This window comes from Nanorana parkeri, unplaced genomic scaffold (assembly GCF_000935625.1).
Source record: "Nanorana parkeri isolate BGI_ZX_2015 unplaced genomic scaffold, ASM93562v1 scaffold282, whole genome shotgun sequence".
NCBI classification, from domain to species: Eukaryota; Metazoa; Chordata; class Amphibia; order Anura; family Dicroglossidae; genus Nanorana; species Nanorana parkeri.
In genome coordinates, this window is record NW_017306550.1 from 539,936 (window position 1) to 566,577 (window position 26,642).

Consider the following 26,642-nt stretch of genomic DNA (forward strand, 5'->3'; position numbering starts at 1 on the left):
GATGTGTTTTTAGTATATTGTAATATTGTCATCGTGTCTCTCAGTGTCAGGTTTGCCGGGGCTACGATTGATTGGAACGTGATCCGGATTAATCAGCACTGAGGGTAAACCATTGGAGTAGATAGCTTCCTCTTGTGGATGTGGAGACGCGGCCGCTGTGCGCAGAGGTCTCCGCCGGCGAATGGTCCATGTGCTATGCGCTGGGCTGTTGGCCGCGGGAGATTGATGTGCGTGGCGGAGCAGTGTCCTCTTAACGAGTGTATGGACGCCGGCTAGGGCCCCTGCGCAATGCACGGATTTATTAGCTTGGCGAGGATGCATTTGTTTTGAGAACGCGGTATCATTTTAGATACATATCTGCCTTTATAAAAGGTACATGCGTCTGTATCCTTTTTGGTGCGTCTGATCAACGCGCTGGAAAAAATATGGCGTTGTCCCTGCAGATAAGCTTGCATTCATGAGAACCGTAGTATAATTTCTATTGGGCATTGCTCATGAACAATGCTGGATAGAGTTCGCTCCAGTGGTAACGGGAGATTATGGGGTCTATTCACTAAGCTGCCGTAGGCAGCCGAGTGAAAGACCGACCTGAAGTGAAGTGAGCCGAACGAACCTTTCAGCGCAGCTCAGCCGAGCCGAGGCATATGCCTTCGGCTCAGCTAAGTTCGGGAGCTGTACGGGCTATTGTGAATAGCCCGTACAGCAGCCCTTCGGTTCTACTGAACCGAAGGGGTCCTGGGGCCGAAGCTAGCCGAAGGATCGGCCGAAGCTACTGCTAGATCATTCGGCTGCTTCGTGAATAGACCCCTATGTGTGTGGGTCTGGGAAGATGGCGGCGTCCATGGGCAAGCATGCTGCTGTTGCACATGGTTTAATTCTGTGCACACCACTTCTGCTCGGACACAAACATTTACTCCGCTTTCTATTGTATACATGTGTTTCATTGGCTGACTCTGTTATGTTGATGTATGGAGGAAGTGACTGGCTGTTGGGGCCACCACTTCCTGTTTGTTAGTCCTTTGTTGCTATACAAATATATGGAGCGAGTGGTCAAGGGGAAACTTGAACACAGAAACTCCAACTTGAAGCAACACCTTGTCTTGACTCTACCTGGGACTACAGAAGTATCTCCGTTCCTTGTACGAAAGAGCTTAATACAACGTGCTTTTAAGCGTGACGGGATTGTTTGTGCTTGGCGCACTTTGATGCTGAAAGTACACCTTTTAGCGCGGCGTGGATTTGTGCGCTCAGCCCAAGCGAATTTCCATAACAGTTTTACTTCTCAAATGTGTCAAGTACTTGGCTAATGTGTCTGCCATCAATGGGAGGCTCTTAAGCATCTGGCAGTCATTATGTGCAGAAGTAAATTTCTGAAATCTTTAGACACATTGGTGGTTAGAAGCAGGTAGGTAAAATGATCAAGTGATAGCTGAATTTGTAGAAGATTTAGGACTTTTTTACACCATCTCCAGTGCGTTCCAGCACGGTTAGCTGATGGAATGCACTGGATCGCATACTGTGAGGCTCCCTTTGTTCTGGGGCGGGAGGGGGCCCGCAGTGCACAGCAATACCCGCATTACGGTCCAGTGCGTTTGCAAAAAATAGTGCTTGTACTATTTTTTGTGAGGCTTACAGTATGTGATCCAGTGCATTCCAGCAGCTGGAACGCACTGGAGATGGTGTGAATGGGCCCTGAAGAGTAGAGCTTATACCATCCACCAAAATGGACGTATCTTAGGGAATAGAATTGAATATATGGAATAAAGTCCCTGAATGGCTGAGCCACCTCTAGCAGCGTTTTGGGATGGTAGAGACAGGGGTGTGTTACCAGTGGCAAAGGATTTTGAACTAGTTTTCTTTATAAAAAGTACAGAGAGTGGATCTGTGCCCAGAATTCCATATTTTGCCCCATTCCTCCATAGTGAATTCTCTATTCAAAGTATATTCCTCATTTAAGCATGTAGTTGTCTTTTGGAAGTGTAATGTTTACATTTTGACTTAAGCTCACATTAAGTATATTTTACTCTACACACTTCTTTAGTTCAGATCAGTTCAGCAAAAATTCAATATGCAGACCCATTTCCAAATGCACTAAAACACATAACATTGGTGTATTTAATGCATTTAGTAGGAAGAGGAATTACCAGCACTCAGTAGAACAATCCAACATGTCCATTTATTGGACATAGACGTCACACAATCACAAGAGCCAACGTTTCGAGACCACACAGGGTCTCTTCATCAGGGCATAAAGAGTCACTCTTTATGCCCTGATGAAGAGACCCTGCATGGTCTCGAAACGTTGGCTCTTGTGATTGTGTGATGTCTATGTCCAATAAATGGACATGTTGGCTTCCTGGTGTGGCTGGGAGTGAGCGATGCGACTCAAGTAGTGAAGCGATCCAAGTCACATCCCCACCCCTCCCGACTGCTTGTCCATTCACACAATGCCTTGTCTTTTTCAAAGCATTCTGTGATTGGAGGAGGAAAGTGACATCTCTTCCTCCAATCACAGAACGCCTTGTATAATAAATGCCTTTTTCCCCACAGAGTGCCTAATTCACCTCACCTTGACTTTGTACAGCTGCCGTGTTGAGTGATATGTGAGATTGTCATCCATTATCACTTCAGCTACATTAAAGTTTAGGTTGTTCTGAAAGTTATGTAATGCTGTTTTTATTGAAGTCAAGTGAAAAAACAACTAGAATGGATTATGTCAACAATTTCCAAAAGTTGATAATGTGGGGCATTCTATATCAAAGTTTCTGAAGGAAGCAGTGTGTATTCCCTTATCAGATCAACTTTTTAACAGGAATACTGGAAACCAGAAAACGGACAATTGGATCATACCTGCCAGTAATTTTTCTTTCCTGGTGCCTAGCCATGGCAGCATACCTGTGATAGGCCCCGCCCCCTATCCCACCTACAGGATCAGATAAAATCTTTAAAAGTGAGAGAGTGACTCCCCCTAGGCCTTTAAGTAACTAGCCCCGAGAGTACCCAGGGAGGGTATATGCTGCCATGGATAGGCACCAGGAAAGGAAAATTACTGGTAAGTATGATACAATTTTCCGTTTTCCTGGTGCCTTCATGGCAGCATACCTGCGATAAATAACAAATTGACAGGGTGGGTACAGATGATAATAGTTTATTATATACCTGATAAGGAAGCTTGGACCGCTCTCCTACCAAAGTCTACTGTAGTTAAGGCCTAGGGGGAGTCACTCTCACTTTTATAGATTTTAACTGGTCCTGTAGGTGGGATAGGGGGCGGGGCCATGAAGGCACCAGGAAAGTGTATTTTAGATTGATCACCATGGGACTGAAGCAGATCTCTCAAACCCCTTACTAAATAAGGTTCACTTGACATCTGGTCCAATCTGGTGCCAGCGTTTGTATCATGTTGTGTGTTTTGTTCTACTGCTTCTTCTGGATTTGTGTTCTCTTTCTGGGGGTTCACTCAAAGTATGTTGCCTTTCTTCACATACAGCATATTATAAATAAGCAGACTTTTCTTTTTTTTTTATAATGTAGAATATTCTGCTGGTGCAGACTAGAAGCATCTATTCATATCCATGCAATTCACAGCACTAGACATATTCTGCAGCAGCATGGTAAAATGCAATGTTTTGTATGGCTTAACGTGTATCTAAACCCAAAAAACAAAAATGTCATATATTGTAGCTTACCAGCCCTTAGATGTGCTGGCTGCATTAGTTTTCTTTTTTTTTCAGACTTTGTTATCTTTATTTGTATCCTGGTATTACGCTTCCTGTGCTAGTGTGACAATATTTATTCACATTGCTGCATGCAAGGAGGTGCAGCATTGTCTGGCAGGAACTGTTTTACTATAACTGAACATTATCCCCTCTCCTCATCTCCTTAACATAGGGCGAGGTGTTCTGTACAGATTTCAACTGGGCATGTCTGAAAAAGTTTGATATATGTCTGCATAGTGAACTTGATTTCTGGCAGGGTCAACAGGTTTTTGCTTTGTACTTCTCAAACAGATATCATAAATTGCTTTCAATGGTATACAGGCAGTCCCCGAGTTACATACATCCGACTTACATCCGACTCCTACTTACAAACAGAGGCTATTACTGTCCAGCAGGGGTAGTTGTAATGCTACCGTGCTCGTGCAGACGAGGAGTGCCTGCCTTTTTGGGTCTGGTTCCTAGTGCTGTACGTACGTTACAGGAAGTTGGCTCTTGTTAGACATGCAGACGAGGGGTGCCCACCTCTTTTACTGGGTCGCTGTGAGGTTTATACTGCTGTCTGTATCCTCATTAGAAAGATTTAATCTCACTTCCTGTCATTGAGACAACTGGAAGTGAAAGGAAATCTACCCCTAGCAAGGGAAATTCACTCCTGTTAAGGTGGCCATACACTCTACAACCATCGCAAGACTTTAGTCTTGCGATGGTTGTAAAGGGATTAAAAAAACGTACGATCTGCCTATCTTGGACAGGCAGATCGCACTCTCGATCATCGCAAGCCCACCCCCCTGAGGGGCGGGCTTCCGATGACCGCCATGCTGCACGGGCAGGGTGCGCGGGCGCACACCGGCCCGTTCAGCATTTATCTTCCGAGCACCGTTCTAACCAGCCGAGAATCGTACGATTCCCGGCTGGTTTTCGAACATGCTGGTTCGACAGAAGACGTGCGACCGTACAGTAGAAACGGTCGCACGTCTCCGTTCACACTGCTCGGTTATCGTACGAAAAACCGATCGCATACGATTATCGTACGATAATCATGCAGTGTATGGGCACCTTAAGAGTGATCATGGGAAAAAGGTGTGTCCACTGAAGCTTCATCATCAATCCTTGTTTCTATGACAATCCAAAATTCTCTAAATCCAATTGTCACAGAAAGTGAGGTGAAATCTTCTGAACAGGAGCACACACAGCAAAACAAACATTACAGGGAGTTAACCTTTCCCTATGCAATTCCAAACAAAAAAAAACGTTTTTTGGCTGGAGTTACACTTAAAAAAATTACCTGTTCCAACTCACAAACCTACAGTCCCTATCTTGTTGGTAACCCGGGGACTGCCTGTATTTACACGTTCACACCTTGATGCTTCTCTGCAGAACAGAGACACAAAGCAGAAAAGACAAGCACACAGAGAATGAGGTGGAGGCACCAAATTAAGAATACATTACAAAGATGAGTGTACTGTTGGAAATGGGTTTAATAATTGCCATGCCTTTTGCCACTGCTGCCATAGTCTGCTACTCATACTTCCCGAATGGTATAGACTTTGCTACGGTCAATAAACTCTGTTTGTACAAATCACAATGAGCTTCCAAAATTCCTTTGCATTTCTTTATTTAAATACAATGTTTTACAAATATGGAAAAGGATTTTATCTATTAATTTCAAATGCTGGACAATTCAATTCATAATATGTATTCATCCACCCTCATTAATACACGAGATTCTAGTCAATGATGACCATTCATTTTACATATGTCCCAATAGATTGGTCAGGAATGTGTGAATGCAGTTCACGACAAATGTGCTACCACTTCACCCTGCAGCAGGACATGCCTGTGTAATGTGCACTGCTGTTGAGGCTTCATGGACAGGAGGAGTTACCCACAGGGTAGATTTCCTGGTAAATTTAATTCACGTCCATATTTCCTTCGTTTTTCATCATCCAAATGTTTCTCATAAGCAGAAAAAGTGAAAACTCTCTCTGCATTAATCCTTCCGTTGATGACTGGACCAAACAGTGTCTATTAGGATTCAACATATTATATATATATATATATATCACATCTAGGCAAAGTAGGCATGGCAGAACACAGCCACAGTTAGTAGGATAATGCCATTGATATTGGACACATTTCTCCACAGAGGAGCTTCTGATGTATCTGTCATCTTTGCTTCCATGGCCTTCTTCTCTTCCTCACTAAGTTTTGGAGCCGCCTTATCTTCGAACCCACAGAACCAATTGTAAGCCTTTTTCCAGCAACTCACTTGTTTTTCCTCTGCATCAAATGTAAAAACAAAAGGGTTGAGTGAATTATGGAGAACAATGCTACACCTAAACTGTCTGCCTTCTCTCCCTTGTTAGCTGAAGGACTAACATTAACTGTGAGTGCTACTGTGGTCCTGCAACAGGAACCAAGCAAATAGCCTTCTGCGGTTCGGTGAAGGGGGGACCCACTGCAGATGTAATCATATGTGAATTGTTGATTCCTTTTGTACCTGACTCTGAAGATGTGATGACGCTGGTTGGACCTATCCTAAGTACTAAAGTCCCTGTGATACGAAGCTATGGCTCTTGTAATGTGTAGTTATTTCAAGTATTACATTATTTATAGATGTGGGGGTCTTTTTGGCTGTTACATGTATTTCAACAATACTGTGCTGCTAATCAGACTAACCGCCATCAGAGTCCTCGTATTCTTCTTCTTCAGCAACCCAGTCTTGAGCATCAAGGTCTATTCTTTCCTCTTTGCTGTTCCTCAGGGACCAACACAAGCGGTAAAGCTGAAAAGAAAAAAAATTATATTTTTGTCACATTATGCCCAGTGCCTCTTATTTCACTCTTATTTCAGTGTCGCAATACATGTTGAAATTAGATACAAATATTTGCATATTCTTTTGATCATTCAGTGATTTTTTTTTCATTTCTCTGTGATAGGTAAAACCAGTCATTAAAATACTGACCACTTTATTAGGTACACCTTGCTAGTACTGGGTTGGACCCCTTTGGTCTTCAGAACTGCCTTAAAGGAGAACTATGAGGTGAGTGCTTTTCACTCAATGAGTCTGTCACAGGTCGGCTCAGTAGATCGGGAGGTGAGCGAACACATACCGGCGTTTGCTCACCTCTCGATCCTGTCACGGCTCTCTGCCGTGACAGCGGAGGGGCTGGATTCCTCCTCCCCGCTCCGATCCGCCAGCGCTGACTGGCGGAACGGACGGTGGAGGGGGCGGGTACAGCTGGCTCTGCCTCTAGATAGGCAGAGCCAGCTGTCAGTCACGCAGCTGGGCGGATCCCGGCACAATTGTTGGGATCCGCTTCAGCTGCGGCGCGTCTCGGTATACTCGGCTCAGTAGATCAGGAGGTGAGCGAACACATACCGGCGTTCGCTCACCTCTCGATCACGTCACGGCTCTCTGCCGTGACAGGGGAGGGGCTTGATTCCCCCCTCCCCGCTCCGATCATGCAGCGCTGACTGGTGGAACGGACGGGGGAGGGGGCGGGTACAGCTGGCTCTGCCTTTACATAGGCAGAGCCAGCTGTCACTCACGCAGCCGGGCGGATCCCGGCACAATTGTCGGGATCCGCTTCAGCTGCGGCGTCTCAGTATACCGCGAGCAGCTGCTCGCGGTATACTGCGGCATCTCAGTAGCTCGCGCTATATTGAGCCTAGGGTGACTGGAGGATGCTAGTTTGTGTCCTCCCGTTACCCTGAGGAGAACTATGGGGAAAAGCCTTAACACCATAGTTCTCCTTTAATCCTTCATGGCATTGATTCAACAAGGTGATGAAAACATTCCTTAGAGAGCTTGGTCCATACTTACATGATAGCATCACACAGTTGTGGCAGATTTGTCGGCTGCACATCCATTTACATCAAATTCTGACCCGACCATCAGAATGTCGCAACAGAAATTGATACTCATCAGACCAGGCAAAGTTTTTCCAATCTTCTTTTGTACAATTTTAGTGAGCCCTTGCAAACTGTAGCCTCAGTTCCCTGTTCTTAGCAGAAGTGGCACCTGGTGTGGTCCTGATCTGCTGCAAGTTTCAATGTGTTGTGTGTTCAGAGATGGTATTCTGATTACCTCGAATGTAACAAGCAGTTATTTGAGTTACTGTTGCCTTTCTAGCAGCCTGAAACAGTCTGGCCATTCTCCTCTGACCTCTGACATCAGGAAGGTATTCTTGCCCAGAGAGCTGCCGCTCACTGGATATTTTCTCTTTTTGAGACCATTCTCTGTAAATCTGAGAGATGGTTGTGGATGAAAATCCCAGTAGATCAGACCAGATCTTCTGGCACCAACAACCATGCCATGTTCAAAGTCACTTAAATCACCTTTCTTCCCCATTCTGATGCTCGGTTTGAACTTCAGCAGACCATCTTGACGATGTCTACATACCTAAATGTTTTGCGTTACTGCCATGTGATTGGCTGATTGGATATTTGTGTTAACGAGCAGTGGAAGAGGTGTACCTAATAAAGCAGCCAGTGAGTGTATGTCAAGCCAAAACATTTTTTTAGTTTTAGATAGAGTAAGGAAAGATTAGAATCTCTATCTGGTTTTTACAGCTATCTGGTGCTCCGTTAGAGAGATTTTCCCACACTTACAGTGATGCTAAACTCAGGAATTAAATCTTAAAATTGCATTCAAGTACCTTGACCATTAACAGTCTATTACCAGCTTAAAGTGACAATAAACTTACGAGATAATATGTTATAAATGCATTTAAGTACCTTAACCATTAACAAAAATGTATCTTATTTGTGTATCACTCGGCTGTAGATCCTCAAATCATCTCTGAATTGGTGCCGACACTGTCCTTCCTTCTGGAGGGTGGCTACTACTATTCCCCTGGTGCTGGTGTGTGTTATAAAGTAGTCACCGCACCAAGCTCGCTCCTGTGATGGATTATAATATCACATTTAGTTTACTAGTTTTGTATTGAAATTGTAGTCCATCACAGGAGTTAGCTTGGAGTGGTGACTACTTTACAACACACACAGGCACCATGGAACAAAAGTAGCCACCCTCCAGAAGGAAGGGCAGTGTCGGCATGAATTCAGAGATGATTTGAGGATTTACAGCCGAGTGATACACAAATAAGTTCCAGTATTGTTAATAGTTGAGGTACTTGAATGCATTTATGAGATATTATCTCCTGAGTTTAGTGTCACTCTAAGCTGGCTGTTAGATTTAATATGATAGATTTCTAATAGATCCCTCCATCCTTGTTAAATAGGGGTAGTGTGCTGCAGTGTAGAAGCGTACATCCTAGCGGTGACAGTTGATGGCAGTGCTGGAAGTGATGTAACAGCAGTGCTCACTCTAGGGAGGAAGTATTGAGTGGATCAATCCCCCCGTATGCTGCCTGTAGAGACATGTAACCCAAAGTGTGTCCCATTGTTCATACAGTAATAGTAAGTCTTCTCTTTATATATGCTTTTCATCTAAATTCCTAACAAATGTTTATTTAAGGGAACAGGAACCTGACTTTATTATGGTATTCAAAAGTGATTTCTCACAAATGTCACTGTTTCCAATGTAACACCTTAAACTTTCTTCCATGACAGTTTCTCACGTATGTGTAGGGTCTGGCTATTAGGAATAGGCGCAATCTGTACCTAGACCATAATGTGCTGAGCTGTAAGAAGAAGGAAAAGCGGTGCCAAAAGACCAAACACTACCCTGACTCCAAGAAGTTATGGCAAAAGCAAAGACCAGAAAGTCATTCACAATCTTATGGACATCTGCTTATGTGTCATAAAGTTAAATATGCACAAAGAATAAACGTTACACTTCTGTTCTTATACTCACATGTTTGTCTGGGATTGGCTTGGTCATTAGTGATACACCCAGAACGATGATGCTGGTTGCAGTAAAGAGAATAATAGCAAAATACAGATAATGCACTTTACAGATAATGTCTGGACATTTGCTTGGTTTCAGACATGTTCCAGTGCCAAAAGCAAATTCAGCGATCATCCGCGACAGACCAATTAACAATCCAATAATTAATCCCCAGAACGCTCCCTGGTTAAAAAAATGAAAAATTGATTAAAGATTTAAAAACCCCAAAACAGCTGCAAAAAAATAACACTGTTGGTTTTTTTATATACACTCTTCTAACTGTGATGGTATCAAAAGACACAATGTATGATGAGATCTCCGCAATTTCATCAGTTCTGACAATAAGGCTTTATGGAGAGCACATTATTGGGTTACCAGATTTGATGAAATATAAATATACAAGTTGCCAATTTTCAGTTGACCCTCCGCTCTTTCTTTCTTTCAGTGCAGGGGTAAGCATGTTGTTTCAGCTCACAGCACATGCCTGCCTGTATTTTAAGTATTTGGCTCTTTATGGGTAGCTAAAGTCTCATGTGTTCAGGTAGGTTTATGGAAGATAGGAAGCACAGTGGCATATTGGTTAGTGCTTCTGCCTTGTAGCACTGGGGGTCCCTGGTTTGATTCCCGGCCAGGTCAATATCTACAAGATGTTTGAATGTTCTCCCTGTGCTTGCATGAGTTTCCTCTGGATACTCTGGTTTCCTCCAACACTCCAAAGACATGCTGGTAGGTTAATTGGCTTCTGTCTAAATTGGCCCTGGGATAGGGACCTTAGATTGGGAATGTGCCCTATGTGAAGCACTGCGTAAATTGTCTGCGCTATATAAATACCTGTAATAAATAAATAGGCAAAAGAGGCAAATATGTTGAAATGGTCCTGAACTTAAAAAGTGAAGATTTACTATCTCTAAAGAATGCATTGAAGTGTTAATTGTGCCCATAAAGATTTACCTTTTGTCTTGAATTACCCCCGAGAAATAGCAGTTCACTTCCTGCACCTAGACACTTCTGTGCCATGAGCCTTATAGCTTTATATCTGGAGTGAGATTTAGTTATGCCACTACTGTGCTGCTCACTGTTCTTCTAGCTGGAACATAAACCGTATCTGAGGACCTATAGCAAACCCTAACTCAATGATGATAAGATTGCTAAAACCCTGGGTATCATACATAACTGCAATTTTTTTCTTTTATAAAATACAATTTTCAACTTTTTCCTTCTTCTTTTGCTTCTTGGTGCTGCAGCTTTTTTCCAGCCTCATTCAGTCACTTCCTGTCTACATGCGTGTGCTCCAGCAATAGCTGAACATCATTGTTCTGACTACGGCCTATTATGTGTAAGTGTTAATACAGCCATTTGCTGGGGTTAATAAAATAAAGACACATAGGCTGTTCACTTTGCAAAAGGAATTTTCATATTGCATGGAAATGTTCCCTTAGCTTAGTGAATAAGGTGAAGTTCTGCTGACTTCCATCATCCAATCATGTAAAGCAAAAATACTGTTTTTATTTTCCTTGCACATGATTAGGTATTCTTTGTAAACTGAATTTGCACTACATTCACCAAGGTATGGAAAGCTTCCCTTGCAAAGTGAACAGCCTATTTGTCTTTAGTAAATCAGCCCCCACGTCTCCATTAAAAGAACATTATCACATCATAACAGGAAGTGCCTGAAAAAGACCTTCACGGCAAGATCACCAGGTATTGTTTTAATGAAAGCTGCAGATTTAGAAAGGTTGAAAATTACTTGTGAAATGGCAATAACATTTTAAAGATTATATGAGACTTTAGTGATTGGGTTTAAATCTGCTTTAAACAAGCCACAAAATAACTGATATTATTCCTGTATTTTCACCATTAATAATTCTTTCCACCTGCTAACTAACCTGTTCATTAACTCTCTTGACAAAGATAGCCAGAAAGAAGACAGATGCAATAGGAGGTCCCAAGTAGCTGGTCACGGACTGTATGTAATCAAACAACTGTCCGCTCTGTGCTGACTGCAGAATGGGGATCCAGGCAATGCTCACTCCGATCAGGACCAGCATGAAAAGTCTACAAAGAAATTTCACAATGAAACAAACACCTGCACACCAATGTAGACACATACAGACATCCAACACAGAAAGATTACAATGCATCTGTCAGCTGGAAATAATCGCACATTACCAAAACATGTGATTAGATATGCATGGTCAGTGCACCAAGAGTGGCCATAAATGTCAGATTTGTAAATGAGATTGATGGATGGGAAGCTATCGGGCTGTGATCAAATGAGTCCCATAAGTATTAGGGCCAGCTCAATCCTTGATTTATGCTTACAGCAGGACATGCTGCATATTACTTTGATCCACCTCTGCAAAGCAGTAGATGAAAGAATCAGGCCTGCTCACAGATATATTTTCCAGCGAGTCAGAAGATCTAACTGTGCAATGAACACCTCCAGCTGCTGGAGGCACTCATTATTCCTCTCTAGGAGTTCAGAAAAGACATGATAATTGTAAAACAATGCTCAAAACATGGAGAATTGCTTGCAATTATCAGACCATCTGAGGCAAAAATAAGAACATAATAATAATAATATCTTGTCTCTTATGCCAGTGTTACAGATAATTTGTCCAACATTAATTCATATGTTTACATCTGCCGGAAAGTCGGTATAATTCGGAAAGATATAACCATTTTCAACGATCAATTACAGTATAAACATTCCTTGCTGGTAAATGCCTGTCAGCCTTGAATGATCGCCTACAATGATATAAAGTGAAAAAATTTGCTATTTTTAAAGTAAGTAATAACATAAAATTGTCCAGTAAGTGAGTTTAGGGCTGTAAAGTTTAACAGATCCATACGAGGTAGCAGTGGTGGCCTAGTCTTTTAGAGTATGACCAGCTTACAGTCACAACGTATTTGGCAAACTAAATCAATTCCCAGAAAAGTTACAAGAGTCACTCACCTTCCTGCTATCATCAGCTCCTTCTCTGATGCCTTCTTGCGGATCTTAGTATAAATGTCCATAGTGAACAAGGTGCTGGCACTATTAAAGATGGATGTTAGGGAGCTCATGAGAGATGCCAACATTACAGACAACATTAAACCTCGAAGACCTGGTGAAACAATTCATATTCAGTGAATACCAATGCTGAAACCAAATCTGGAGAAAATAATTTAAAGATAGATACATGTCAGGTATATGTTCTTTTTTTCCTCTTGATCCTAAAACTAAAACTTTTTGGAATTCCAATTTCCCCTGAGGTTTTGCTCAATTTACTGTATGGTAACCATCCATATATCAGCCATCAGTACAGTGGTGATTAGGATTTGTGATATCTGACCCTTATAATCAAGGAATTCAGAGACTGCTGGTGACATGTCTCCCATATTAAACACTACAGAGCTCATATGAGGATGCAGTACACTTGGGCAAGGTTACTATATGGTGACCTTACACTACCACTACTTCAATCACATATATTTTCACTTATTGTAAATGTGCATCTACTGGATGTACTTAAATAAAAGAAGCAGAATTAACTTGCATTGACTATAGCAGATACAAGAATGAGTACAGATAGCAGCAGTCATCACATAGATTAGCTGTTTTGACAATGTTTCTCATATATTGCAAACTCAAAATGCAGTGCATTTGTGCGAGTGATCTGCTCTTCATACAGACATCTGATTAAAAGAAAAGCCTTCCTTTTAAAGAGTTATTTCACCTTTAATGACATTTTCAAAAAAGCCATATGCATTACAGATGTGATCTAACATAAAAAGATGTCCTCCATTTTTAAAGAACTATGGGGTTAGGGCTTTTCCCAATAGTTCTCCTTAGGGTAACGGGAGGACACAAACTAGCGTCCTCCCATCACCCTAAGCTCAGTATACTGAGACGCCGCAGTATACCGCGAGCTACAACTCGTGGTATACTGAGACGCTGAAGCGGATCCCGACAATTATGTCTGGATCCGCCCAACTGCGTGAGTGACAGCTGGCTCTGCCTATCTAGAGGCAGAGCCTGCTGTACCCGCCCCCTCCCCCGTCCGTTCCGCCAGTCAGCGCTGGAGGATCGAAGCGGGGAGGGGGGAATGCAGCCACTCCCCTGTCACGGCAGAGAGCTGTGGCAGGATCGAGAAGTGAGCAAACACCGGCATGTGTTCGCTCACTTCCTGATCTACTGAGCCGACCTGTGACAGTCTCATTGTCACAGGTCGGCTAGAACTATAAGGTGAGTGAAAAGCACTCACCTCATAGTTCTCCTTTAAAGCTGCTTTAACGCTTGCCTCCCGCTCTCCATACTGCCCAGGCAGGATGGAATGAAAATTGTATGAATGGCCCCAGCCCCTCACAAGCATGTGCCTACGAGTACTCATCTTGCCTAACCACACATGTGCAATGCACACTCTCTCGCAGGAGCTGAGCATTGTGCATGAGAGATGGACTGTGCATGTGTGGATAGGCAAGCCGAGTTCTCAAAACCAAGTGCTTGTTCATGAGGCGCTGCTGCCACGCATACAACAGTCAGCCCATCCCACCATCTAAGCATCTAAGCCATAGAGGACAGCATTTTATGTCAAAGCCGTAATTCATCCCTCAATAACAGAGCAAAGGAAATTGGTGTAAAAATTATTTTAACCAGTTAGGGAGCACTGTAACAGTGGAGAAGTTGAATCTAGTTCATGTAATGTACATGCATTATATTCTTTTTACATCTGTTAAGTTTGCTTTGGTTCTTCTGTGGCTGACACACTTAAAGTAGAACTGTGGCCAGGCTATGGAGGTGCAAATATTTTACTCATTCTTAACAAGCAGTGCATGAGTTTGAAAACAAGCCCTCGCGGACCACTGGAGCTGCAGGCACTGTGGATCAACGAATTTTTGAATTTGACAATAGAAACAGAGAAGTCATCCACGTGGGGTCTATGAACTCTGCTCTCTCCCTCCCAGCATTCCTGCTCTGCATCAATATTACAAATTAGAAGGTTGCAAGGCTGCCAAATCACTGTTGGCAAGCAAAATGAACTGAGCTGTTAAACATGAAAGTGTTGTTGTAAAAATGTAAGGATGAATTATACCCCAATGTCTGCAGCTAGGTCAGTGAGGGCTTGTTATAAAGATCATGCACTGCCTTTTAAAATTATGTATTTGAATGTTCATAGCCTGACCACAGTTCTACTCTTATCTTGCATGGCAAATGTAATTATCACCAATGTCTTACCGTCTGGCATCAAATCAATCACCAACTTTGGGTAAGCGATATTTGTACATCCAACTTCAGTACCACAGTATTCTTTACACTTCTCTGGCAGCACACAAGCTATTTCATCTATGGACAGAAACAGTGGACATGTAAGCAGCTATGTCTGTCGGTAAAAAATGATTATTAATCAAAGTCCTAAGTAATTGCTTTACTTGTGTAGAGAATGCGGCTTATCATTCCTGGGAACACCATCAGGAACATGGGTAAAAGTTTAAGATATCCACACAGCACACAGCCGGCCTTGACATGTGACATGTTCTTGGCAGAGAGACATCGCTGAACTATTACCTGATAGAAGAAAACACATTTTTGTGGATTATGTATTACTTCTATTATTAGTATAAGAACAATATTTGTGTTCACCACTTATTACCTGATCTGTACACCAGTACCACAAGGCTAGGATGGTCAGACCAAAGATAAGACCAGGCCATGGCATATCTCCTTTGATTGGATCCCGGAAAAGATGGAAGGCATCTTCACGAGGGGTGTAGCATTTTGAATCAACTTGTGTGCCATTTATATCTGTAACCTCAGTGGGAATGGCCTTCATGTATGCGATCATAAAATTTTCATATCCTCCAACCTTATTGAATGCTGAAGAAACAAACTTGTGTATAGTAATAACATAATATCAGGGGTGACTATAAGCTTTGTACAGAGGTTAGAAAGAAAACAGGTACAGTAGTTTTCAATGGGGTTAAGGTCTGGACCAAGTGGTGGCCAATCCACACGTGAAAATTATGTCTCATGCTCCCTGAACCACCCTTTCACAATTTGAGCCCGATGAATCCTGGCATTGTCATCTTGGAATATGCCTGTGTCATCAGGAAAGATAAAATCTACTGATGGAAAAACCTGCTCATTCAGTATATTCAGGTTGGCAGCTGACCTCATTTTTTGGACACATAACATTGCTGAACCTAGACATATTATCCAATGGAAGGCTCTTACCTGCTTGCTTAGCTAAATCCAGGCTGTGACTTTTGTTTTAACAGGCAGTGTATGTGAATATAACATATTTTATGTATGTCATCTGCTTGTAAAAACCTCCTTTGTGTAGTCATCCCCGAGATTGCTGCTGGGCATTATCTTGAATGTTATGTCAGCAGCCCCAGCAGATTCAGAGCTGTCCCTCGAGGTGGCACTTTATAGTATTCTCCTTCACTTCTACCCCGGTAGCTTACGTAGAGAGGTTAGGGGAGGGGCAAAGAAGCTGGGCCAGCACAGAATGTATTTGGACATTCCATTAGGAGGACAGGACTTTAACGTGTAAGAAATGAGGGCGCTGGGCTAGAGAATTGACTCTTCCTGAAGTAGTCAAATTTGCAACCAAGTTCAGGAAAATCACTCCATTTAAAAGCCTTGCTTTTCCTGTGCTTTTAACAGCAATTTTCAATTTGGCAACAGGGTTTCTTTAGCCTGAACTATAACATTTAACTCCTCATTTTACATGAAAAAAAATTCTATCCCTAACTTTAAAGTGTAATAATAAGCAAAGTAAAAAATAAGATATCTGATTCAACTTGTCACTAGCAACAAGGCCCCTTTCGCGTGGCTGTTCCGATCAGATCCACCTGTCAGTTTTTCAGGCGGACCTGATCAGAAGCTGGTAGGCAGATGTAAATGGACATACATCTTTAAGTCCCCTTGGGTCCGAAAAAAAAACCATGGAAAAGACTTACATGTCAATGTAAATTGACAAACATCTGGCTGACCATGGACTTACCATGGGCCTGTTTACTTCAGTTTTAGGAAAATACTGAAAGAACAAAAGTAACATCCACACTGCTCCAATTATATCTGTGCATGGATCCCCTGCTAATCAGCGCTGACAAGCGCCCAAGTGAAAGGGGCCCAACACAGTAGGCCTTGTTTTTTTTAAGCCCCCCATAACATAGTTTTATTACCTGATGATTCTGATAATAGATCCCTAATTCTTACACTTACAGTACTTTAAAAGGATTACAACACTGTTGGTTCTGCTGTAATATCGCACAGTAGCGCTGTCAACTTATGGACAGGAAAGTCTTAAGATAAACACGTAGTTTTAAATAGATGTTAAGTGACTTCTGGTCTATTTACAAGTGTCAGGCATAATAGGATGTGGGGATAAATTCCCAAATTGAGGACATAGGCAGCAATAGAAACATGGTTTCCGACAAATTTGGGAAGTTTGAAGGACCTTTATCTGGATATTTAATTTAGGGAGATTTTCTCTTGCCTTGTGCTAGGTGATGGATGTCAGATAGAGCAGGAAGTGAGGAAGGGGCCTGTGTTGATGGGATTTGGACTTGCGTCAATGAGCATATGCAGCTTGCTTTCAGCTGCATTTCGTTCACATTTGCGTTATGTTTGAGATGCATCTGAGATCAATGTAAAGGAGAACTATGGGGTAAGTGTTTTTCCCCATAGTTCTCCCAAGGGTCACGGGAGGACATAGACTAGCGTCCTCCTGTGACCCAAAGCTCAGTATATCGCAAACTACAGCTCGCGGTATACTGAGACCGCCGCAGTCGGGACAGATCGCGACATTACTGTCGTGATCCACCCAGCTGCGTGAATGACAGCTGGCTCTGACTATCTAGAGGCAGGTACACTGCCCCCTCCCCAGTCCGTTCCTCCAGTCAGCGCTGGAGGATCGGAGGGGGGAATCCTTGCAGGGAGCCATGACTGACAGTCACGGCTCTCTGCAGGGACATGATCGAGAAGTGAGCGAGCGATCTATTGAGCCGACGTGTGACAGTTTCATTGTCATACGTCGGCTCGAACTATGAGGATGAGTAAAAATCACTCACTTCATGTCTGGATCCACCCAGCTGCATGGGTGACAGCTGGTTCCGCCTATCTAGAGGCAGAGCCAGCTGTACCCGCCCCCCTCCCCCGTCCGTTCCGCCAGTCAGCGCTGGAGGATCGGAGGGGGGAGGGGGGAGTCCAGCCCCTCCCCTGTCACGGCAGAGAGCCGTGACAGGATCGAGAGGTGAGCGAACGCCGGTATGTGTTCGCTCACTTCCCGATCTACTAAGCCGACCTGTGACAGTCTCATTGTCACAGGTCAGCTAGAACTATGAGGTGAGTGAAAAGCACTCACCTCATAGTTCTCCTTTAAAGTCCATCTCCACCTTTGTAAGCAATTAGCATTTGTTGTGGTTATGAGTGTGTACATTATCATGATTCACATTGCTGGCTTTCTTCATTTGTTTATGAACTTATCATTAGGCCTGAATTCAAGAAATTTAAAATGTTCTCCACAGGAAGCACAGCCTGACTCTGGGGTCGGATTGTAAAGCAGGCTGTAAACAGCTGCCCCCCTTCCTGTGATTCTGTGTAACACGATCACTAAACACCAGATCTGCCTTTTCACACAATACACTGTCCGGGGGGGTATTGCCACTACGAATACTAATGCATAATGAATGGGGGGAGAGAGTTGTAACTTACACAGATAGCTTGCAAAACACAGTGGCAGCGGTTTCCATGAGGATATGAAGAGGAAAGCTAACAAAAAAATTACGTTTCTGTGTTGATATACAGCAACTGTATATGCCTACTTCATGTTCACTTGGTGTACATTGCTGGAATATGTTTTCTTAAAAGAACCTCCGCAAAGGTGAAAATGGGCATTATGTTTAGTCTTCTCTATAATTTCTCTGTAGAAAAAGGTATGATCATGAAGCCATCAGAATTTAAAGCCAAAACATTTTTAAACCCTTTAGGAAAGGGTTAAAAACATTTTATTTGCTACACATACACTTTAGCATTGCATATGTTAGCTTGCTGACGGTATGACATATGGCATTTACAACAGTGGTGGCAAATCTATTGTCTTTTTCAGTTTTTGGTAAATGTTTATAGCAAGGCAATATTTATAACCTGTTCACATATTGAACAGCTATGTGAATGAGATTCACAGTGCATTAGGGCCACTGGGTGGAGCCAAGAAGCATCGGGATTTCCTATGCTCCTTGGCTCCATCTAGTGGCCCTAATGCACTGTGAATCTCGTTCACATAGCTGTTCGATAAGCGAATAGTTTATAAATCACTCCTCTAGTCTAGCACCTAAGGCAATTAGAATATAATTGATATAAGAGCAAGTGAAATCCCCCTTTCTCACAGACTCCCTAAGGGTAAATAGGGCAAACTACTGTGTCAAAAAAAACATAAGTCAAATTTCACCATACAATGGTAAGCTGCAGAGCCAACACTTAGGTCTGTCATACTAAGACCACTTATGGGCATTGAGAGATCAGCACATCTTCACTTACACTGATCACAGGTAGTATGTGGTGGTTATCATTCTGTAGTAAATCTCTAATTATTTGCTGGTAGTGTAACAGACTGGAAACATTGATCACAAATATCAGATATGTATGGCAACGCTAATGCAAAAAAAAAAAAATGCTTAAAAGAGAAGCCTGTTTGATGAAGCCTTGTGGTCTTATGCAGAAGTTGCTACCTCTCCAACATCCCCACCATATATTTTATGCATGGTGATATACTGTAAACTTACCAAAGCCCATGAGGATGAAGGATCCAACAAGCATGATGATAGTCTGTAGAGTATCTGTGTAGATAACAGCTGCCAAACCGCCTGCAAGAGAAAGATATAGTCCATCAGATATGGGCCCATCACTAGGAAATATCTATACCAGGGTACACACAATACATGAAAGTCAAAGTAGGTATAAGGGGATGTGGAGTGGACTTTTATGTCAACAACATCATAAAACTAACATTCATTCAAAAAATAAATGAACTACTTGAAACCCACTGTATTGGAGTGACGCACCCGCTCCCCTTAGCACCCAACACTAGCCAAAACCCAGGATTCTAGTGCCAGCTGCACCTGTGGCTGTCTGAATACCAGTACAGTAACTGCACCTGTTAGGATGTAGTCACGGTTCAGCTGACAATTTTCCACCTGGCTCCTTCAATCTCTCAATCGACTTCTAAGCTACAGCAGGAACTGGCTAAAATCCAGGCAGTGTATGGCCAGCTTTACTGCTGGCAATGGAACAATGTAAAAGAGAAATGGGGTAAACAATGGGAAAAAATGAACCACACAAGGATCATCAAACAGAGTGCAAGATGAGGTGGACAGCTTTACAATAATTACATGCAGCTTGTTTGTTCTATGTTTGGTTTTGTTTGGGAGCATATAATGCAATAAATAGCAATACTTGGCAATAACAGTAAAAACAATAGATTGTTTCTATAAAGAGCTAGTGTATGTTTCCAGTAGTCAAAACCGCAGCCTGAGCATTCCTATGAAAATAATTAGATTGTGGAGTTTCTCTTTTGATCCCTTTTTTCTATAAAGTGCCACTAAACTCAGGAGTTAAACCTTTATGCCTCATTCACACGAGTAACAGCCGGCCCGTACAGATCCGTGCTGTGTGTATGGCCGTATCAGGCCACTCCCAGGAAGGACAAGTGCTGCGTGTGAGTTGTACGCACGGGTGTCTGTACTTGTACGCTGACAGGATGAATCCTGTCTGCGTCCAATCAGGGACTCCTGCACCCGAAAGGACGTGCAGTTCGGGTGAGTGTAGGGGGGCGTAGGGCAGCGTACTCCCATAGAGAAGAACAGGCTGCTGCGTACAAATCACACGCAACACCTGTCCTTCCCGGGAGCGGCACGATACGACCGTGCACGCAGCACGGAGCTGAACGGGCCGGCCGTTACTCGTGTGAATGAGGGCTAAAAATTAATTCAAGTACCTTAACTATTAACAAAAATTTATCTTATTTATGTATCGCTCAGCTGTAGATCCTCAAATCATCTCTGAATTGGTGCTGACACTGTCCTTCTAGAGGTTAGCTTCTTTTGTTCCCCATGTTGTAAAGTAGTCACCGCTCCAAGATCACTCCTATGATGGACTACAATCTCAGATTTAGTTTACTCAACCTAATAATAATTTGTATTGATATTGTAGTCCATCACAGGAGTGAGCTTGGAATATGGTTACTTTACAACACACACAAGGACCATTGGGAACAAAAGTAGCCACCCTCCAGAAGGAAGGACAGCGTCAGTATGAAGTCAGAGATGATTTGAGGTTCTACAGCCGTGTGATACACAAATAAGATACATTTTTGGTAATAGTTAAGGTACTTGAATGTATTTTTAAGATCTAACTCCTAATTTTAGTGTCACTTTAATCTATAGTTTTGTTTTCCCCATTTAATCTCACGAAGAAACATCAACAGGTCTTGTCATCATTCATAATCAATAGGATTCACAGAATAAACAAATAATTTTGTTGACCCAAAAGGATTAGGACACTGGTCTGTTATGGAGTGTTTGGAACATTTGCATCCAGGATACACAACTTTCATGAAGCAGTCAGCACACATGTGACCTTTGTGCATTTTTAAGGCTCTATTATTTTATGACAGGTTAATGTGATAATGTGTTTTGTGTGATATGCGCTCATTTCAGCTATACTTTCTCCTTATCACTTCTACAGAATGGTGCCTGAGTGAACATTTCATTTGTTTTAAGTCCCTAGATACAGCTTTTCTTAGTTACGTGTTTTCTACTTTATAACTGCCACACAGCTTTAATTTAATCCTGGCAGGCAAATAGCCAATACCATACTCACTGCTAGAAAAGAACAGGAGATTGGTACATAGGTGAGACCATAAAGAGGTACTTACGTAAAATGGGAATAATTACAGTCATACATAACGTGCCCGTTAATTGCACAATTGTCAATATGGAAAGCTTAAGATAAGACTTTTATGTAAAATTTATAGAATACACTAGAGTATAATGCATTCAATTCAATGCTTGCTAAACATTGGGGATAGACAAACAAAGCCTCACCCACCAAACATGATTGCATTCAGTAAGACTGCTGCAATGTCAAAGATAGGCTACCAATCCCCTCCCTAATTTTGCTTTTTAACAATAGGTTAGGTTAATAAAAGAATGATGAGATGGAAACAACTGTATGAGATGTCTGAACTGCCACAAAAACAGTCTGCTTTGTTCATAGCATCCAATTAGATTGTCCTGTTCATGCTCCCATGGACAATGGAAAAGAAAAGGAAGTTAGTTGCTATGGCCAACATTGAGTGAGGTGGCTCTTTCCTTGGACACATTCATAAAGGTGGACTAAGGGCTCACTGGTAAAACCAGATATCAGGATCCACTTGTAGAGTCAATTACATTAGGTATGCGCATATTTTACACTGCAATAAATGAAATATATCTATGCAAATATGCCACATTAGTCCAGGATTGAATAATTCTTCAGGATGCAGTACAGTATCAGTATGCATTATATACAGTAATTCTTAAAACTAGGACAGCAATGGGACATGAAATCTGCTGAATCCTTAAAGGGTACTTCTGTTCTAGATGGAGAATAGGGTCAAATACCCGTTGACAAGAATTTTCCATAAAATCCATGTAGATGTGCCCATATTTCAGTAAGCTGCCAGAAATATGAAAAATGGCAAAATGCTGGAAAATGCTGACAAAAGGGATGTAAATATAGTGCACACATGCTTGTTAGAAATATTTTCTACTTAGAGGGAATGTACAGAGCTATAGTATATGTATATGTATATATATATTGTGACATAAGGAGAGGGGACATCATTGAGGGGCGGTATGTTTCCCCTCGCTTTCTATCCTATGTGCATGAATAGCGGAACCCTGACCACGCTTTCGTTGCCATGGGTTAGGACATATTGCTGCTAATTCTCCATTGACGGATGAACCTATGCAATGTGATTATGCTATGTTAGAGCTACATGTTGGATGTGTTCAGAGAGAAAAAGAACTTTGCTGCCTGGACTGTTTTTCCCAGGGAAGGTGATCCCCCATTCGAGCTTTACCCCCACAATATATATATATATACATACAAAGCTTAATAGCATAAGCTACAATATGCACACACCTCTCCCCTCCCTGCTTTAAACTGGCCCCGAGCGGTTTCAATCAGAGAAAGGGAGTCTGAGGGCCTGTTCACACAACGTCCGTTTTCTGTGCTGACCTGATCCGTACGCTCCTGCACTAAAAATGCATCTCAATGTATCCCTATGTGTTTTATGGGCTACAGTTCTCACATGCGCAGTCCGTTCAGGTTACAACAGAAAAATACTGCATGTCACATTTTGTACGGTCAGGAAACGATCCGGAAACACAAAACACATCAAAAATGCTTCAAAAACACACTGCACTGCAGCTAACATACTGACAGCCCCACTCCAGCAAAAAAACCAAAAACATTTTTTTTAACTGGAACGCAGCAAAAACGCGGCAAAACACATAGCACCGCATCTGCAGATCCGCACCTGATCCGGACCTGATCAGGACCTGAAACTCATGTGAACAGGCCCTGAAGGCAGAGAGCTTCTGCTGTACTGTCTCCTTAGAAAACCCATAGTGCACTGGCATGGGCAGCTATGTATTAAATGTTTCTTTGCAAAACTAAGCATGTGTATAGGCAGTAGACAATATAAAACATCAATTCAAATATTATCAACTGTAAAATAAAATTGTCCCAGTAGGTTACAGTTTTCCTTCATAGTATAAGAAAAAGACCCACCTGTCACAGTGTACACAGCAGTGATTAACAGTAGCATTACAATGGCTATGTAGATATTGATTCTCATGGCTTGCTGGATAAAAATGCCTCCGGAAAACATATCTGCCTGAAAGAAAACATGTTGTAAAGTAAGGATGAGAATACAATGAGTTACAACTCCATAAAAACTCCCACAATCCTCCCACACGATATTCTGTTTACCTGCAGCTGCACCAGCAGCTGGATGTAAACAGCAGGCAGGTGCCTGATATCGGACGATTCCCTGTTTTTGTTTTTTTGTATTCTGACAGTGGCCACTGTCAGAGGAGACCTGAGAACTTCACGTCCTCCTCTGCTGATTGACAGCAGCAGTGGGCGGGTGCAAAAGCCAGCCTCCTATTGGCTATTTCAAACTGCAATAGCAGCCTAGCTGTGCCGCCCCAATAGGGGCATAGAATATGAGATGCATAGCCTCAGTTAATATTAGCATTGTTATATAGGTTAGAATTTATATAGTGTGATTTGCCAAACTATTTTCTCATAGCTAAATTCATGTGTTATCCTATGCTGCCATCTAGTGGCCTTTTGTTGTAATGTACATGTTTTTCTGTAATTATTCCTCATGTGACGATGTATTTTCCCCTAGTGTACGCCCCTTCCTGCTTCCTGTGTGCAGTACTTCCTGTGTCATGGCCACAGTTAAGAGCCACATGTAACAAGGACACACATGTAATCTGCACAGTATGTAGGAAAGGCATCATTTTCTGACCGCACAATACTATAACCGTTCAACTGCTGTTCCTATCATCTGCTGTAACCCTGATGTTAAAGAATAAACACCTCTTTTGAATGAATCGGTATTGACGAGTTCAGCTATCTGACGAGGATTGTCCGCAGTGAGTATATCTGCTTATACAGGCCAGGCATAGAGGCCTCAGCAAGGGATATATTTCGCTATCACAACGATCGGAGTCAGAATACTAGCTATTCATTCCCATGCTATTTGTTGTTGTTTTTTTCTTTACTCTGATGGCAGCCGGCAGCCACTATCAAAATAATGGAAAAAAAAACACAGCAGAATCGGCAGATAGCAGGGGGAGCTAACGCTTCCCCTGCTATCTGATGTTTTTTTATTTGTATTCTGACAGCGGCCACTGACTGCTGTCAAAATACTCGAACAGAGACGACAGCTAAATGGCTGCTGCCTTCTGACCTGCTCCTCGATCAGCTGATCGAGGGATTCCGGACAGAGATCGGCACCCAATGCGCAAATTTCGACCGGTTCTCCAAGAACCAGCTGAAATTTGTACAGTGTTTATTATCGGTAATATCGGTCACTTTGACCGATACCGATATTTAGAAAATATGTAAATATCGCTCTACCCCTAGTACAAATCCCATATGCAAAGCTTTTGATTGCTCCTCTGACAACGAAGATCCCATTTCTCTAGACAAGCAAATTCACTAGATAATACATGCTGGGTCACATCATGTGGCATTGGCTTATTTTTTTCTTTATCAATGACCTGGCCGACTCAAGTTCTGATGCATAGATCTGAAAAACTGCAATAGTTTCTGCTCCGCAGACAGGGTGTTGCAAAACCCCATAGTGCTAGTTTCTACCATGCAAAAGGAAATCTGTACTGAGAGACATAACATAAGTAGTGGCGGTGGAAATTGTCATGAAAGGTCTTCTGTGTAAGAAGAATTTCTGGACTGGATCCCAATTAAAATACTGCCAAAGAGTAAAGACTTATTTACGATAGATAGATGGATGGATAGATAGATAGATAGATAGATAGATAGATAGATAGATAATGCAGGCAAAGATTAGCCTCTTTGACATCCTGAGCTCTCTCATGGTCTAATACTGGGCTCAAACAGTGGACATCGCCCAGATCCCAGCACCAGCCGGGCCCACACCTAGAATAAATCACAGAGGGCTCTTGTGTAGCTGCACAGTGTGTCCACATTTGGTATTTCGGCTGCCATAACTTTCCTGAAATTCTGAAAATGCCTAGATGTCATGCTGATCCAGTGGCTTTAATAGCTTCTGAGTTACTGCCCCAGAGTAAGTACGCAGATCAGGAGTTGTGACTTCATTTTGACTTTATTGACTACATGCTTGTTTCAGGTCAGTGACTCAGGAAGAACTAAGGCCACCCACCTAGCATTTCATAAAGAAAGTTGTTCACTCAGTACAAGTTTCCTTTGAGAGAGACAACCACCTTTTAGTCCCTTCCAATAACAAACTGAAGGGGTATGCTCACACATTAGCCACTAGTATGGACCACCCACAGATGAAAGAGAGCAGTCAAAAAAAATTTCCATTTTTGAAGCTTTCAGTGTTTGTCTGAAAAATGTTAGCAGAACAATTTTTGGTATAAACCAATGTTGCTAGAAAATTATCAGAAGAACTATTATTTTTTTCAGCCATTTTCGTTCATACAAACCATATTTCCACATGTACTGCATTTTTCCCATCAAGAAATTTGGGAGATTTCCCCTCACTTTTAAGAATTCCTTTCACTTCCTGTTGAGTGTCTGGGGAAGGGAGTAAAGGGAAATCTCCCAAATGGGACACAGATAACAACAAGTAAACTGACATGGCTTTTCATTCTTCCCTATCCAAACAAAATAAACTTTTGGGTATAGATACAGTTTAAGCTAATAGGCCAACCATACATTTTATTAATTTCCTGTACTTGAAAGTACACTTTCAATATCACATGTCAGCTTTTTAAACATTCATTTTCTGTATAAAGGGAGAATCTGCTAGTCCATTTGGAGTGCACCATGTTTCTTTCCATGTTTCTGTTAATGATGTCTATCTATGAGATATTGGCAAACACTGCCAGTCATCAGCTATTGGGGAATCAGAAACTGGACACATTGTTATATCTTGCCTGACTGATGTTATTTCCCCTGATACGACAGTGACTGGTTGAGTCTGCATACCTGCTTCCCTTAACAAAAGATAACACCATCTCTTGACAAGTTAAGTGCTTATGTTCAATGAAGCATACCTGGGTGAAAGTAAATCATGCCTGTATATCCCATTGCCCTTCTGTGTCTATGGCTAACTTAAGTGCTAATATTGGCTGTAGCTTCATTATACAACCCAGAAAGTACATGAGCAAAGTATATAACTCACATTAGGTAAACAGATTAAAGCAGAACTCTGCGTAACATTTTTTTTATCAACCCTTGCAATGGGGCTCCCCACGCACTGCAACGGTTAAGTCCTTTTTTTTTCCTAGGATCAAAA

At 42.2% G+C, this 26,642-nt stretch overlaps 1 protein-coding gene across 2 annotated transcripts in view; it reads right to left on the minus strand.

Moving 5' to 3' along the window:
* Positions 1 to 5,368: 5,368 nt before the first annotated feature.
* Positions 5,369 to 26,642, minus strand: part of SLC5A1 (solute carrier family 5 member 1) — a 61,559-nt gene continuing 40,285 nt past the window's right edge. The window contains exons 7-16 of one of the 2 annotated variants that reach the window (XM_018557414.1): positions 23,396 to 23,501; positions 19,345 to 19,425; positions 15,207 to 15,430; positions 14,986 to 15,121; positions 14,792 to 14,899; positions 12,530 to 12,680; positions 11,460 to 11,628; positions 9,541 to 9,756; positions 6,402 to 6,504; positions 5,369 to 5,999 (exon numbers count right to left, since the gene is read on the minus strand). In XM_018557414.1, the coding sequence (XP_018412916.1) occupies positions 5,788 to 5,999; positions 6,402 to 6,504; positions 9,541 to 9,756; positions 11,460 to 11,628; positions 12,530 to 12,680; positions 14,792 to 14,899; positions 14,986 to 15,121; positions 15,207 to 15,430; positions 19,345 to 19,425; positions 23,396 to 23,501 (1,506 nt within the window). In that variant the 3' untranslated portion in view covers positions 5,369 to 5,787. Of the gene's footprint in view, positions 6,000 to 6,398; positions 6,505 to 9,540; positions 9,757 to 11,459; positions 11,629 to 12,529; positions 12,681 to 14,791; positions 14,900 to 14,985; positions 15,122 to 15,206; positions 15,431 to 19,344; positions 19,426 to 23,395; positions 23,502 to 26,642 lie in introns of both variants that reach the window. The other variant, XM_018557413.1, reaches the window with a different exon arrangement.